The 16524-nt window shown below is 41.0% G+C and overlaps 1 protein-coding gene across 2 annotated transcripts; it reads left to right on the top strand.

The window, feature by feature from the left end:
• The first annotated feature begins 13658 nt into the window (after nt 1–13658).
• Nucleotides 13659–16085, top strand: LOC104119904 (myb family transcription factor PHL5-like). 2 transcript variants are annotated; one of them, XM_070192726.1, is made up of 7 exons: nt 13659–14554; nt 14629–14815; nt 14902–14978; nt 15088–15127; nt 15223–15277; nt 15359–15428; nt 15577–16085. In XM_070192726.1, exons 1-7 carry the CDS (start codon nt 13856–13858, stop codon nt 15757–15759), a joined length of 1311 nt encoding a protein of 436 aa, XP_070048827.1. In that variant the 5' UTR covers nt 13659–13855; the 3' UTR covers nt 15760–16085. The 2 variants fall into 2 exon arrangements, with proteins under 2 accessions (XP_070048827.1, XP_070048826.1); XM_070192725.1 differs by having other exon boundaries at nt 15220–15277.
• The last annotated feature ends 439 nt before the right edge of the window (nt 16086–16524 follow it).

Genomic DNA, 16524 nt, shown 5'->3' with positions numbered 1-16524 from the left:
CAAGGCAGAGCTGCTTTTCCGTCGCAGTCCCTTAGAGTCTTTTCATTTCATTGTACTATTAATTTGAAATCAAACAGTATTGTATATTCGGTCCTCGTGATCATTCCATGTATTCAGTTAGAGTTCGTGACTCAGTTGTGACGACCCGGCCTGTCGTTTTGAGAGTAATAGCCCCGATTCCCTATTAACTGCTTTCCCCTAATCTTTTTCTACTATTGTGACTTGGCGGGATGATTGGTTTTGAGTTTCGTAGTGTTTTGGGACACTTAGTCCCTAAATGAGAGCTTAAGCCTTAGGATTTGGACCGTAGTCGGAACTGTGTGAAGAAAACTCCGAAATGGAATTTTGTTGGTTCTGTTAGCTCCGTTAGGTGATTTTGGGTTTAGGAGCATGTCCGGATTGTGTTTTGGAGGTTCGTAGCTCATTTAGGCTTGAAATGGCGAAAGTCAAATTTTTAGAGTTTTGGGCTGGTAGTGGAATTTTTGATATCAGGGTCGTTTTTTGATTCCGGAAGATAGAGTAGGTCCGTAATGTTGATTATGACTTGTGCGCAAAATTTGAGGTCAATCGGATGTGATTTGATAGGTTTCGACATCGGTTGTAGAATTTTGAAGTTTCAAGTTCTTTAAAATTGAATTGGAGTGTGAATCGTGATTTTTGTGTTGTTTGATGGGATTTGCGAGCTCGACTAAGTTCTTATGGAGTTTTAGGATTGGTTGGCATATTTGGTCGAGGTCCTGGGGGCCTCAGGTGTGTTTCGGATGCTTAACGGGAAGAAATATGGACTTAGGAAAATCTGGTGCCTTTGCTGGTTCTGGTGTTTCGCACCTGCGGAAAATAGACCGCAGGTGCGCGAGCCGCACATGCGAAGAAGGAAGCACAGATGCGAGAAGTCAAGAGTTGGCCTGGGGTCGCAGGTGCGAGGAAGTTCCGCATCTGCGATGCCCGCAAATGCGCAAGGCTGCTCGCAAATGCGCAAGTTGCGCTGAAGCGGAAGGGACGTCTGCAGGCGCGAATGCGCAGGTGCGGCCCTTTCGTCGCAGGTGCGAAGGCAGAGGGGGTAAGTGAGTTGCGCAGATGCGCACGTTTTCCATACAAGCGCACCCGCATGTGCGAGCCCAGGTTCCGCAGGTGCGAAAATACCTGGGCAGTGATTAAAACCGAAGGGCTTCGCGATTTTTATCATTTTTGGCTTTGCAAATTCGGGTTAGGGCAATTTTTGAGAGCATTTTCGAGGCATTTCTTGAGGTAAGTCCCTTGTGCTTATTTTTGGTCAATAATCTTGCCTTGCCATATGTTTTCCCACCTAGTTAATGTGTATTTAAGGTGGAAATTGGAAGTTGGAGGCTAGGGATTTGGAAGTTGGAATTGTGGATTGGAGGACCATTTGGTGTCGGATTTTAGTAAATTTGATATGGTTATACTCGTGAGTGAATGAGCTTTCTAGTTTCATGAATTTTGTTGGGTTTCGAGACGTGGGCCCGGGGGGCGAGTTTGAGCCAATTTCGAGTTTTGGCCTAATTTTTATAGTTTTTCTTGTGGGATTCATTCCATTAGTGCGTATTGTACTGTTTTGAATAGATTCGGGCCATTTGGAGTCGGATACTCGTGGCAAGAACGTGATATCGAGTTGATTTGAACGGTTCGAGGTAAGTGGCTTGCCTAACCTTGTGTTGGGGACTTCCCCCTTAGGATATCTTGATATTATTTGTTGTGTGGGCGCCGTGTACGTGAGGTGACGAATACGTACACGGGCTATTGTTGCAAAAAACAAAATCTTGTTTAACCTTTTTGAATCATAAATTACTTCTCTTATTAATTGTACTAATATATTTAATTATGTAGTTTAGACTAGAAAAGTATGCTTACGTGTTTTAACTGCCTAATTGACATTCTGTGCGTCATGTTCAGTTAAGTCCTTATTTTCCTTATATGTGTCCAGTATAAACTGTATAACTCGATGTCATACATGTCATTTCATCTTGCGTTGCATATTTACTTTGGGACTACGGACGTATTCCGGGAGATCCCCATGTACTGCATATTTACTTTGGGACTACGGACGTATTCCGGGAGATCCCCCTGTACTGCATATTTACTTTGGACTACGGACGTATTCCGGGAGATCCCCCAGCACTGCATATTTACTTTGGGACTACGGACATATTCCGAGAGATCCCCTTGTACTGTATATTCATTTGAAACTACGGGACGGTATCCCGAGAGATTTTCCACTGTGTTTACCTTGTTTTGAGTCGAGGGCTCCCTTAACTGTTAAATTTTTAAAAATTTCTTTAACTGTGTTACCGTAAATTCTACTTATATCATTTACTGTTTAATTTATTATATTTACTCCGGTAGGGCCTTGACCTGACCTCGTCACTACTCGACAGAGGTTAGGCTTGGCACTTACTGGGTACCAATGTGGTGTACTCATGCCCTTCCCTGCACATGTTTCGTGTGCAGATCCAGGTGCGAGCTATCAGCCTCGGGGTTAGTACGTACTGTTGATTCTAGGAGACTTCAAGGTACTTCTGCTTGCATCCACAGATCTTCGGAGTCCCCTTCTACTCCCTCCCCTAGATACTTTCTTTATTATCCTCAGACTTTTGTATAGAGCTACATAGATTATAGCAGCTTGTGACTTAGTGATATCCCGGGTCTTGGGAAATTATTTTGTATATGCCGAGTGGTACTACTCTTGGCTATTTATAATATGTTGTTTATCCTTAAAATGTTGTGTTTTCTTTATATTTTTGTCGCAATCACGACACCTTACGGAGGGTTAATTTGGGGTCATGACAAGTTGGTATCAAAGCACTAGGTTCGTAGGAGTCGCGAGTCACAAGCCGGTTTATTAGAGTTTTACGGATCGGTGCGGAGACGTCCGTACTTATCTTCGGGAGGCTATGTAACTATTAAGAACAATTATATTTCTTTGATTTCCTTGTCGAGCGAGTTATTGACACCAAAATATTCTAAGATTCTATCTATTCTTTCTCACAGATGGTGAGGACCCGCAATGGGAGGCGGGGGTCGGGGTAGAGGGTGACCACGCGGTGCAGCCCGGGCACCTGCGAGAGCTGCGTCAGAGGAGCCCCCAGCAGCTCCAACTGGAGGGCCAGCGCCGGAGATCCCTATTGCTACTCCAGCCCTCCAGGAGACTTTAGCTCAGTTCTTGAGCATGTTCAGCACTCTGGCTCAGGCTGGACTATTTCCGATAGCTCCCGCTACATCTCAGGCCAGGGGAGGGGCACAGACTCCCGTAGCCCGCACCCCTGAGCAGAGGGTCCAGGTTGATCAGGCCCTAGAGTATATTCCTGTGCCCCCAGTGGCTCCGGTTCAGCATGAGATCAAGGTAGTTGCTTCTGAGGCAGAGCAGCTCAGACTTGAGAGGTATAAGAAGTACCACCCACCTACTTTCAGCGGACTAGCTTCAGATGATGCTCTGGGTTTTCTTGAGGAGTGTCATCATATTCTCCGCACTATGGGCATTGTGGAGACGAGTGGGGTTTCTTTCACCACTTTCCAGCTGAGGGGAGCAACATATCAGTGGTGGCGTGCCTATGAGCTGAGTAGTCCAGATGAGGCAGCCTCACTCACTTGGACTCAGTTTTCAGAGATGTTCTTGCGTGAGTATGTTCCTCAGAGCCTCAGGGATGCTTGGCGCACAGAGTTCGAGCAGTTGCGTCAGGGTTCTATGACTGTGTCGGAGTATGCAGTCCATTTTAGTGGGTTAGCTCGCCATGTGCCGGCTCTGGTTGCTACAATCAGAGAGAGGGTTCGTCGCTTCATTGAGGGACTCCACCCCAGTATTCGGACCAATATGGCCAGGGAGTTGGAGATGGACATCACTTATCAGCAGGCAGTGAGCATTGCCAGGAGAGTGGAGGGCATGTTCGCCCGTGACCGAGAGGAGAGAGAGGCCAAGAGGTCTCGAGAGACAGGTCATTATTCAGGAGCTCGTGCACCAACAGCACGCTATGGTAGGGGTTTTGTGAGTCACCTTGTTCATTCAGCTCTTCCAGCAGCCAGCGGTGTCCCATCTCCTCCTAGACCTCAGGAGCCCTATTATGCATCGCCAGTATCCAGTATGACTCCTACTCGAGGTGCTATTACCGGCCAGTCCAGCAGGCTAGGTCCGAGTCAGCCTCAGCCGCCACGTCCAACGAGAGGTTGTTTTGAGTGTGGTAACACTCGTCACCTGGTTAGAGATTGCCCCAGAGCCAAGAGGGGTGCACCTCCACAGACTCATCAGCCTCCACGTGCTCCACCGGGTCCTCCGGCCATTCTTCCAACACCAGCTGCCACCCCACCTCCTCAGCCAGCTCGAGGTGGAGGTCGGGGAGGTCGAGGTCGCCCTAGAGGGGAGGCCAGGCCAGGTACTATGCCCTTCTAGCCCGTTCAGAGGCCGTTGCTTCAGATTCAGTCATCACAAGTATCGTCCCTGTCTGTCATAGGGATGCATCAGTATTATTTGACCCAGGCTCTACGTATTCATATGTGTCTTCTTATTTTTCTCCACATTTGGGGATATCTCGGGATTCTTTAAGTTCCCATGTTTATGTATCTACTCCTGTGGGAGATTCTCTCGTTGTGGACCGCGTATATCGGTCGTGTTTGATTGCTCTTAGTGGTTTTGATACCAGAACCAATTTGTTATTACTCAGTATGGTAGATTTTAATGTTATCTTGGGCATGGACTGGTTGTCGCCCCATTATCCTATTCTTGACTGTCACGCTAAGACCGTGACACTGGCTATGCCAGGTTTGCCGAGATTAGAGTGGAGAGGTACCTTAGAGTATACTCCCCGCACGGTCATTTCATTTCTTAAGGCTCAGTGAATGGTTGAGAAGGGATGTGATGCGTATTTGACCTATGTGAGAGATGTCAGTATTGATACCCCTACAGTGGAGTTAGTTCCAATAGTAAGGGACTTCTCAGATGTGCTTCCAGCTGATCTTCCGGGTATGCCGCCCGATAAAGATATTGATTTTGGCATTGATTTGTTGCCGGGCAATCAGCCCATCTCTATTCCTCCATATCATATGGATCCTCCTGAATTAAAGGAGTTGAAGGAGCAGTTGTAGGAGTTGCTTGATAAGGGCTTCATTCGGCCCAGTGTGTCACATTGGGGTGCTCCGGTCTTATTTGTAAAGAAGAAGGATGGTTCTATGCGTATGTGTATTGATTATCGGCAGTTGAACAAGGTTACAGTGAAGAACAGGTATCCATTGCCTCGTATTGATAACTTATTTGACAAGTTACAGGGTGGCAGGGTGTTTTCCAAGATTGACTTGCGTTCTGGCTATCATTAGTTGAAGATTCGGGAGTCGGACATCCCGAAGAGTGCTTTCTGGACCAGATATGGTCACTATGAGTTTCTTGTCATGTCATTTGGGCTGACCAATGTCCCGGCAACCTTTATGCATTTGATGTACAGTGAATTCCGGCTTTATCTTGATTCCTTCATCATTGTGTTTATTGACGACATCCTGGTATATTCCCGGTCTCGGGAAGATCATGAGCAGCACCTGAGGACCGTGCCTCAGACTTTGAGGGAGAAGAAATTGTATGAAAAATTTTCTAAGTGTGAATTCTGGCTTGATTCAGTGACATTCTTGGGCCACATAGTGTCTTGTGATGGGATCAAGGTAGATCCGAAGAAGGTGGAGGCAGTGCAGAGTTGGCCTAGACTGTCATCATCTACGGAGATCCGAAGTTTCCTTACTTTAACGGGGTATTACCGTCACTTTGTGGAGGGACTTTCATCCATTGCAGCACCTATGACCAGGCTGACCCAGAAGGGTGCTCCGTTCAGGTGGACCGAGGAGTGTGAGGAGAGCTTTCAGAAACTCAAGACAGCTTTGACTACAGCTCCAGTATTAGTATTGCCTACAGGTTCGGGGTCATACACTGTCTATTGTGATGCCTCGAGGATTGGCCTTGGAGCAGTATTGATACATGATGGTAGGGTGATTGCCTACGCGTCTAGACAGTTGAAGGTGCATGAGAAGAATTATCCAGTTCATGAGCTCGAGTTAGCAGCTATTGTTCACGCCCTGAAGATCTGGCGTCATTATTTATACGGTGTTTCCTGTGAGATTTACACTGATCACAAGAGTTTGCAGTACTTGTCCAGGAAGAAGGACCTTAATTTGCATCAGCGGAGGTGGTTGGAGCTACTTAAAGACTATAATATCACTATATTATACCACCCGGGGAAGGCCAATGTAGTGGCCGACACCTTGAGTCGCCGGGCAGAGAGTTTGGGGAGCATGGCATATCTTCCGGCAGCTGAGAGGCCCTTAGCCTTGGTTGTTCAGGCCTTAGCCAACCAGTTCGTGAGATTGGATATTTTAGAGCCTAGCCGGGTATTAGCTTGTGTGGTTGCTCAGTCTTCTCTTTATGACCGTATCAGGGAGTGCCAGTATGATGATCCACATCTTCTAGTTCTTCAGGACAGGGTTCGGCGAGGTGATGCCAGAGATGTGACTATTGGTGATGACAGTGTGATGAGGATGCAGGGCCGGATCTGTGTGCCCATTGTAGATGGGCTTCGAGAGTTGATTCTTGAGGAAGCCCACAGCTCACGGTACTCCATTCATCCCGGTGCCACGAAGATGTACCAGGATTTGAGACTGCACTACTGGTGGAGGAGGATAAAGAAGGATATAGTATGGTTTGTGGCCAAGTGTCTCAACTGTCAGCAAGTCAAATATGAGCACCAGAGGCTGAGTGGATTACTTCAGAGGTTAGAGATCCCAGAGTGGAAGTGGAAGCGGATCACCATGGACTTTGTAGTTGGACTTTCACGGACTTTGAGAAAGTTTAATGCTATTTGGGTGATCGTGGACCGGCTGACCAAGTCAGCCCATTTCATTCCAGTGTTAACTTCATACTCTTAAGAGATATTGGCTGAGATTTATATCAGAGAGATTGTCCGCCTTCATGGTATTCCAGTATCTATCATTTCAGACAGAGGTACACAGTTCACATCCCAGTTTTGGAGAGCCGTACAGCAGGAGTTGGGTACTAGGGTAGAGCTGAGCACAGCCTTTCACCCTCAAACGGACGGGCAGTCCGAGCGCATGATTCAGATTCTTGAGGATACGCTCTGTGCCTGTGTGATGGAGTTCGGAGGGTCATGGGACCAATACTTGCCAATTGCAGAGTTTGCTTACAACAACAGTTATCAGTCCAGCATTCATATGGCACCGTATGAGGCTTTGTATGGTAGGCGGTGCCGGTCCCCAGTGGGATGGTTTGAGTCGGGCGAGGCCCGATTGTTGGGTACAGATTTGGTCCAAGATGCCCTGGATAAGGTGAAGGTAATTCAGGAGAGACTTCGCACAGCCCAGTCCAGGCAGAAGAGTTATGCAGACCGTAAGGTCCGTGATTTGGCATTTATGGTTGGTGAGCGGGTCTTGCTTCGGGTATCGCCTATGAAGGGAGTCATGAGGTTCGGGAAGAAGGGCAAGCTGAGCCCGAGGTTCATTGGTCCTTTTGAGATATTGGTACGAGTTGGGGAGGTTGCTTATGAGCTTGCCTTGCCTCCCAGCCTAGCAGGAGTTCACCCGGTATTCCACGTGTCCATGCTCCGGAAGTATCACGGTGATCCGACTCATGTATTAGATTTCAGCTCAGTCTAGTTGGACAAAGATCTATCTTATGTTGAGGAGCCAGTAGCCATTTTGGACAGGCAGGTCAGAAAGCTCAGGTCAAAGAATATTGCTTCAGTAAAGGTCCAGTGGAGGGATCAGTCAGTCGAGGAGGCGACTTGGGAGACCGAGTAGGATATGCGCAGCCAGTACCCTCATCTTTTCACAGTTTCAGGTATGTCTTTATACTCGTTCAAGGACGAACGATTGTTTTAAGAAGGGGAGGATGTGACGACCCGGCCGGTCGTTTTGAGAGTAATAGCCCCGATTCCCTAATAATCGCTTTCCCCTAATCTTTTTCTGCTATTGTGACTTGCCGGGATGATTGGTTTTGAGTTTCGGAGTGTTTTGGGACACTTAGTCCCTAAATGAGAGCTTAAGCCTTAGGATTTGGACCGTAGTTGGAACTGTGTAAAGATGACTCCGGAATAGAATTCCATCAGTTCTGTTAGCTCCGTTAGGTGATTTGGGTTGAGGAGCATGTCTGGGCTGTATTTTGGAGGTTCGTAGCTCATTTAGGCTTGAAATGGCAAAAGTCGAATTTTTGGAGTTTTGGGCCGGTAGTGAAATTTTTGATATCGGTGTCGTTTTCCGATTCCGGAAGTTGGAGTAGGTCCGTAATGTTGATTATGACTTGTGCGCAAAATTTGAGGTCAATCGGACGTGATTTGATAGGTTTCGACATCGGTTGTAGAATTTTGAAGTTTCAAGTTCTTTAAAATTGAATTGGAGGGTGATTTGTGATTTTTGCGTTGTTTGATGGGATTTGAGAGCTCGACTAAGTTCGTATGGTGTTTTAGAATTGGTTGGTATATTTGGTCGAGGTCCCGGGGGCCTCGGGTGTGTTTCGGATGCTTAACGGTAAAAATTTGGACTTAGGAAAATCTGGTACCTTTGTTGGTTCTGGTGTTTCCCACCTGCGGAAAATAGACCGCAGGTGCGCGAGCCGCACATGCGAAGAGGGAAGCACAGATGCGAGAAGTCGAGAGTTGTCCTGGGGTCGCAGGTGCGAGGAAGTTCCGCATCTGCGATGCCCGCAAATGCGCAAGGTTGTTTGCAAATGCGCAAGTTGCGCAGAAGCGAAAGGGACGTCCGCAAGCGCGAATGCGCAGGTGCGGCCCTTTCGTCGCAGGTGCGAAGGCATAGGGGGTAAGTGAGTTGCGCAGATGCGCACGTTTTCTGCACAAGCGCACCCGCAGGTGCGAGCCCAGGTTCCGCAGGTGCGAAAATACCTGGGCAGTGATTAAAACCGAAGGGTTTTGCGATTTTTATCATTTTTGGCTTTGCAAACTCGGGTTAGGGCAATTTTTGATAGCATTTTCGAGGCATTTCTTGAGGTAATTCCCTTGTGCTTATTTTTGGTCAATAATCTTGCCTTGCCATGTGTTTTCTCACCTAGTTAATGTGTATTTAAGGTGGAAATTGGAAGTTGGAGGCTAGGGATTTGGAAGTTGGAATTGTGGATTGGAGGACCATTTGATGTCGGATTTTAGTAAATTTGATATGGTTATACTCGTGAGTGAATGAGCTTTCTAGTTTCATGAATTTTGTCGGGTTTCGAGACGTGGGCCCGGGGGGGCGAGTTTGAGCCAATTTCGGGTTTTGGCCTAATTTTTATAGTTTTTCTTGTGGGATTCATTCCATTAGCGCGTATTGATGGTATTGTACTGTTTTGAATAGATTCGGGCCATTTGGAGTCGGATACTCGTGGTAAGAACGTGATATCGAGTTGATTTGAACGGTTCGAGGTAATTGGCTTGCCTAACCTTGTGTTGGGGACTTCCCCCTTAGGATATCTTGATATTATTTGGTGTGTGGGCGCCGTGTACGTGAGGTGACGAGTACGTACACGGGCTATTGTTGCAAAAAACAAAATCTTGTTTAACCTTTTTGAATCATAAATTACTTCTCTTATTAATTGTACTAATATATTTAATTATGTAGTTTAGACTAGAAAAGTATGTTTACGTGTTTTAACTGCCTAATTGACATTCTGTGCGTCATGTTCAGTTAAGTCCTTATTTGCCTTATCTGTGTCCAGTATAAACTGTATAACTCGATGTCATACCTGTCATTTCATCTTGCGTTGCATATTTACTTTGGGACTACGGACGTATTCCGGGAGATCCTCATATACTGCATATTTACTTTGGGACTACGAACGTATTCCGGGAGATCCTCATATACTGCATATTTACTTTGGGACTACGGACGTATTCCGGGAGATCCCCCAGCACTGCATATTTACTTTGGGACTACGGACGTATTTCGAGAAATCCCCCTGTACTGCATATTCGTTTAAAACTACGGGACGGTATCCCGAGAGATTTTTCACTGTGTTTACCTTGTTTTGAGCCGAGGGCTCCCTTAACTGTTAAATTTTTGAAAATTTCTTTAACTGTGTTACCTTAAATTCTACTTATATCTTTTACTGTTTAATTTATTATATTTACTCCGGTAGGGCCTTGACCTGACCTCGTCACTACTCGACCGAGGTTAGGCTTGGCACTTACTGGATACCATTGTGGTGTACTCATGCCCTTCCCTGCACATGTTTTGTGTGCAGATCCAGGTGCGAGCTATCAGCCTCGGGGTTAGTACGCACTGCTAATTCTAGGAGACTTCAAGGTACTTCTGCTTGCGTCCGCAGATCTTCGGAGTCTCCTTCTACTCCCTCGCCTAGATACTTTCTTTATTATCCTCAGACTTTTGTATAGAGCTACATAGATTATAGCAGCTTGTGACTTAGTGATATTTCGGGTCTTGGGAAATTATTTTGTATATGCCGAGTGGTACTACTCTTGGCTATTTATAATATGTTATTTATCCTTAAAATGTTGTGTTTTCTTTATATTTTTTGCAATACTTACCTAGTCGTAAAGACTAGGTGCCATCACGACACCTTACGGGGGTTAATTTGGGGTCGTGATATCAGTACTACCAGTCTTGGGAGGTTGTGTATTGTAATTATTTCCACTGTTAGTTTTTAATTTAAAAAAAAATGGCTTCAAAATATAATAGAAATCGGCTTACCTAGTCTTAGAGACTAGGTGCCATCACGACGCCTGTGGTGGGATTTTGGGTCGTTACAAATGAATTACAATGGAATAGGATCCTTCTATTTATAGGGAAAGAGTGACTTAGCCACCAAGTAAAATCCCTAAAATCTCTCTAAAATATAGACATTCACCATAAATAAAATATTATTTATGACATATACACTATTATACATATATTATATATCTGCTAATTATTTTTAATTTAAACGATTGAGTGAGCGACTATTTAAGTTAATTCTTCTTAAAAATAAAAGCAAGATTTCGTTTTCCTAATCGGATGGTGACAACAGTTTGCACTTCCCGCTGCTTTTACAACATTTTATTGTATTTCTAGGCTTATAGAAGCTAAATCTTAATAAAAGGTATATTAAACTTATAGAATAAGATTTATTCATTTCTTATTTGGAGTTTATTCTTCTAGCTTTTGAAATGCAAAGATATTGATTATTTTTATAATTATCTTTTAACATTTCTTTTTCAATTGATGACATAGTCAATTTATTTAATTGTTCTTGAGACATTATTGATCTTATTATTCTTTAAGATACAAAGTTTATAAGCTGTCAATGGCCATTCGTTGGCATAAATGATAAAACAATTTTAATACGAAAGAAACTCTTTAAATTTATCGTACGTCGTTATTGTGTTTGCAATTATTCAGCATCAGATGTTAGACACTAAATTTATCTAGAATTTCATTGAATCATTGAAAGACAACAATAATATAGGATCCAATACGGTACATATTAACCAAATGACAAGATCTTTGAAAATCTAATCGTAAACCAAGAATTTGTTATAGTTGCATTTTTTCCGTTTGGAGAGTATCATATATATATATATATATATATATATATATATATATATATATATATATGCAAATAATTCTTTATGTGACAACACATCAGTGCGTCTGTTTTGTTTAAAGGTTTAAGTAAATCGTCATCAAAGGCACAAATGGAATTTGACAAATGTAATAAAAGGAAAGAAGCAATGCGAAGGACAGCAAGTTGTGTCCGCAAATCATTTGACTTTCATATTTTCCATTACTATAATCTTACTGCTCCACCATTTACTCTTAGATTTAAAAAGTTTAGACCATTTCCTATTGACCCTTATTAAAGAATTTATCCTCCTGCAAATTGCAATGGCCTAAATTTTTTGTTGGTCTTGTACAAATTCTTCCAACCCCAAAAGATTATTTGAACTTCAGTACTAAAAATATTTAGATACTTATATCCCTAGATTTTCATTAGAATAACACATGGTCTCAATAAGTTTAGAACAATTGAAAAGGAAGGAATAATCAATCTTCATCTAAACTTTCTACATAAATAATGGTTAATAAGACTTTGGTGGAACATTCCAAAGGCTTCAGCTTATATATATATATATATATATATATATATATATATATATATAGTATTATATTTTTATTTTACTAAACCTTTAAATATTGAATGTCCAAAAAACGCTGTGAAAGATTCAGCTGTCACCTTCAGATGCCGGTTTCTACAAAGCATTCAAGCTTTTTTAGGCTCATTTTATTCTGTACCAAATCCATGCCGTATGATTCTTTCATATATATTTGATGTATACTTTTATATCTAATCCTAGGAAACAATTTGCATAACATAGCTAGTACGTTTATGAAAACACTCTTTTAAATTAAATGCCGCTATTAAAAAAAGAACATAACCACGTACATTTAAGGAGGAAATAAAGGAAGAATTCTTGAATTAATAGCAAAATAGTAACCATTAGACAGAGAAGCTCGGAGAATCCTATATAAGGCTGCTATTACAACATTAAATAATCAAAATGATTGCAGCCCGGCCTAGTGTGAAATCAGGGTGATTTTCTTGTTTCTTTGCTTTGGTTATATACTATGTAGAATTAGATTCTGTTCATTTGTTGCCATGCTCTTGTTCTGATTCATTAACATAAACTAGATTTTTATAATATTGAATTTAGACGAGCTGAACTGTTATGACATTAATAATGATGATTCACATAGCGGACTTAAATTTTTTCGGGTATTAAAGCGAAGTAATAATTGTTGATATTGTATTACTAGTGCTGCTAGGAAGTTTAGAGACGCAAAGCAGTGGACCAACCAGGAAACAACAGTTGTTTCTAATGATAGGGAAATAAACAAGAAAAATAGGAATGATTAGAGAATCAAAACTAGATTTTTATGTTGTATATGCATTTTCTTAACAGGTATCTGAAATGATGAATAAAATTAGGTGGGAACATAGTTTATTTATCATTTGAGGTTCCCACTTTCATTATAATTAATCAAAAGGAATTGCAGTTGATGTAACAGACAACTTGTAAAACATTCATTTTTTTAATCTAGATTAGTAAAAGAAATGGCATTATTAAGTTTACAGACACATAAATTATATTCTCCTTTAATCAAAAAGTTGACAGAAATAACTTAAATAAGAACTACTAAAATCTCTTTTTTTCGTTACTGAAATTCTGTATTTTTATCTTTTCGTCTTGTATAGTTGCAAAATGGACTAGAAAAGAATAGAGATGATGAGGTTCCTAATATAACCTAAATGGGACACAAGCCAGTTAAGAGTAATATTTCACCTATAGTTTTACTAAGGTGGGATTTGTTTTCTTATACTAATGTTCTGGGGTATTATCACTTTTAACCCGCGCCAGAAATTATTTATATTCGATAGCCGAAAAATTGTAAAAATTTATATAATTTTTGTATATAACATGCAGAATGTATATATATATACAACAAATATACAAATTTTATACATGTTTTCGGCTATTATTTTTACAGCGGCTATGCAGTATCATTTTTCCAATGTTTTTCTAGCCTTGATTTTATCTTGTGTATGAAGGCTTTTATATATATATATGTATACAAAAAAGAATGTATTCAGGAGCTGTCCATCTGAAATTAAATAGGCTGCATTTTCAGTTTACTGAATATTCACACTCATTTTTTTGATGCCGCGTATTCTCCAGCACAGCTCATGACCTTAAGGGATTCCTTGAGACAAGAGATTCTCAATTAAAATACAACTTGAATCTTGAAATTTTTAACAGAATCCACCTTTGGTTCTTGACTTTGATATTGCAAAGCTTCTTATAATCATCTTGAAATGAGTATTCAGAGATTCTTTACTCAGGATAGAGCACATCAGACCAATGAGTTTTCAAGTGATTATACTTTAGAATTTCCTAAAATCTCAGCTCAAGATTTAGTTGCTCAACAACAATATTCATCACACATGGGATTCTGTTTTCAGCCCGAGAAAGGCCGCCAACAGCAGCATCAGCAGACTTGTAATTTGCCTATTGCTACTGCATCTTCAAATACAATAATCAGCTTTTTTGGATCCCCCACTTCAGCGTTTTTCGCGACAGAACGTTGCCTGGGATTGACACAGTATGATAATCAAGATAATACTTCCCAACACATGATCAATAATAATGATCTTAACCAAGATCATACTTCCCAACTCATGATAGATAATTATGATCTTAACCAAGATAATACTTCTCAACTGATCAATAATTATGATATTCAATTGTCATCATATGATCCTCAACAAAGTAGAAATGGCTTCTTGACAGATTCAATTGCACAACCTGAGCCTGATTTTCAGCACAACATTTCTCTGTCATCATTCATCAGGCCAGAATTCTCAACCAGTCAACCTCTACGTAGACAATATTCTTTTGCCGATGTATCTGAGAAAGAGAGGATGTTGCATCTCAAAAATGAGTTGTTGGGAGAATTTGATCCTTCATATAGGAGGCACCCTTCAATTCCTTTTGATGGAAATCAAAACTACAGTGTAAGTACTTAAAAAGTCTTAATCTTTATCTCAAACAATATCATTCTGAGTCTTCTTATATATATGTCCCACAGATCTCTCATGATTTCTGTGGCTGTCCTTTGGAAAAGATGAGGCAACAATGCGCCAGTCCTTCACTCACTTCTCATAACTCTGCATCTTCTGGAGTATCCAATAAGCACAGTAAGACAAGAATCAGATGGAGTGAAGATCTCCACGAGCGATTTCTTGAGTGTGTAAATCGCCTTGGAGGTGCTGACAGTAAGTAATTCAAACTTCTCTTTTTGTCTCTTTGATTTCTTTCTTTCTCTAGAGATTGATAATCTTTGATCTTATTCATCTGTCAGAAGCTACACCGAAGCAAATACTTAATCTGATGGACTCAGAAGGCTTAACCCTTGATCATGTTAAAAGCCATTTGCAGGTACTTCTTAATTCATAGGAAAGAACTTTGTTTCATAAGTCCTTTTTTGTATTACTGGATGAATATTGAAGCAATGATTTCTCCTTGTCTGAAATTTTTTCCTTTGTAGAAATACCGAAATGCAAAGCACATTCCAGAATCTACAGAAAGTATGCTATTTACCAGTATTAATTTCATGTTCTTGAGAAAAAGAATATAATTCTTAGTTCTGAAGATCTTAGTTTTATTCATTTTCATGTAGCAGGGAAATCAGAAAAGAGAAACAGTCCGGATAATGTTACAGAGATAGACAACAAAACGTACATCTATTTGCTATTCTCTTATTTAATTTGGTGATCATTTTAGCTAGAAAAGAAATCTGATCTCAAACTTGTTTGCAGTGGAATAGAAATCAAGGAAGCACTGAAAATGCAACTAGAAGTCCAGAGGTGTCTTCATGAGCAACTAGAGGTATCTTGTTGTGTATTTATCTACTTTTAACTTACATACTGAGAACATCATTAGTAAATACTACTGAAAAAATATGATAGTACTTTTCTAGAATAAAAGAATTTGTGTAAACCAATCTTTCTGAATCATATTCTCTTTATGTTGCTAGACTCAGCGAACGTTACAAATGAGGATCGAAGAACAAGCAAAAAAATTGAAGATGATATTTGATCAACAACAAAAAACAAACAGGGTTTTGTTGGAGAGACAAAATTCAAACATTTCTTCTCCTGCTTATCCATCCACTGCGCATGATGATGTAGAAATTTTGGTTGTAGAAGACTTGGAATAATACACATTTCCTATCCAACACAAGTTAACTGTTATGCTAACTACATAAATTTTTGGTTTTTTCCATAGAAGTAATCTGCATCAGCAATCTTTAAAGACTTGAAAAGAAGGAGCTTAGTCCTGCAGCAAAATCAAGAACCGACTCTTTACTACTTGGTTCAAAAGGAAAAGCTACATGTTGAGCTAATTATCCTCAAGTAACTTGTAACATATGTAAAATACAGTAAAAAGACATAGATTGTGCTGAAAATTAGTTAGTTCATTCGCGGTAGATGTCAGTAAGTCTGTTAGCTGCATAGTTAAAAATGTAATGAAATGAAAGGAATACTATTCAATTTTTGACATTGGCTGGTGTAAAGTTCACCACTATTCAATTTTTGACATTGGCTATTTGGCTTTCTGTAGTTTGCCCTTTCATCTTTAGATATGGTATTTGAAAGCTTGCTGTCTCTTAGCTTCACAGTTTGTATGATGACTTCAACTTCCTATTTCTCTTCACTCATAAGCAGTAGCAAAAACAAATTTTTGGTTAAGAGTGCATTTTCAAAACACACACTCAAATTTTGAAAGTAATAGTAATAAAAAAGAGACATCAGACTTACAATGGTTGTTTCCAGAATGCCATTATATATTATGTAAGAATCGGAGGCCAAACAACTAGCACTAGCAGTTTAAACTTAGCTATGAGTACAGCAAAAAAAAAAAAAATCACTGGAAAAGACTTCTACATAACTCTATATATTTTCAATCTTAACCATTTCAGGAA

The sequence above is a fragment of the Nicotiana tomentosiformis genome, chromosome 2 (genome assembly GCF_000390325.3).
Source record: "Nicotiana tomentosiformis chromosome 2, ASM39032v3, whole genome shotgun sequence".
Lineage (NCBI taxonomy): Eukaryota > Viridiplantae > Streptophyta > Magnoliopsida > Solanales > Solanaceae > Nicotiana > Nicotiana tomentosiformis.
This window is presented reverse-complemented; position numbering and strand designations above follow the sequence as displayed.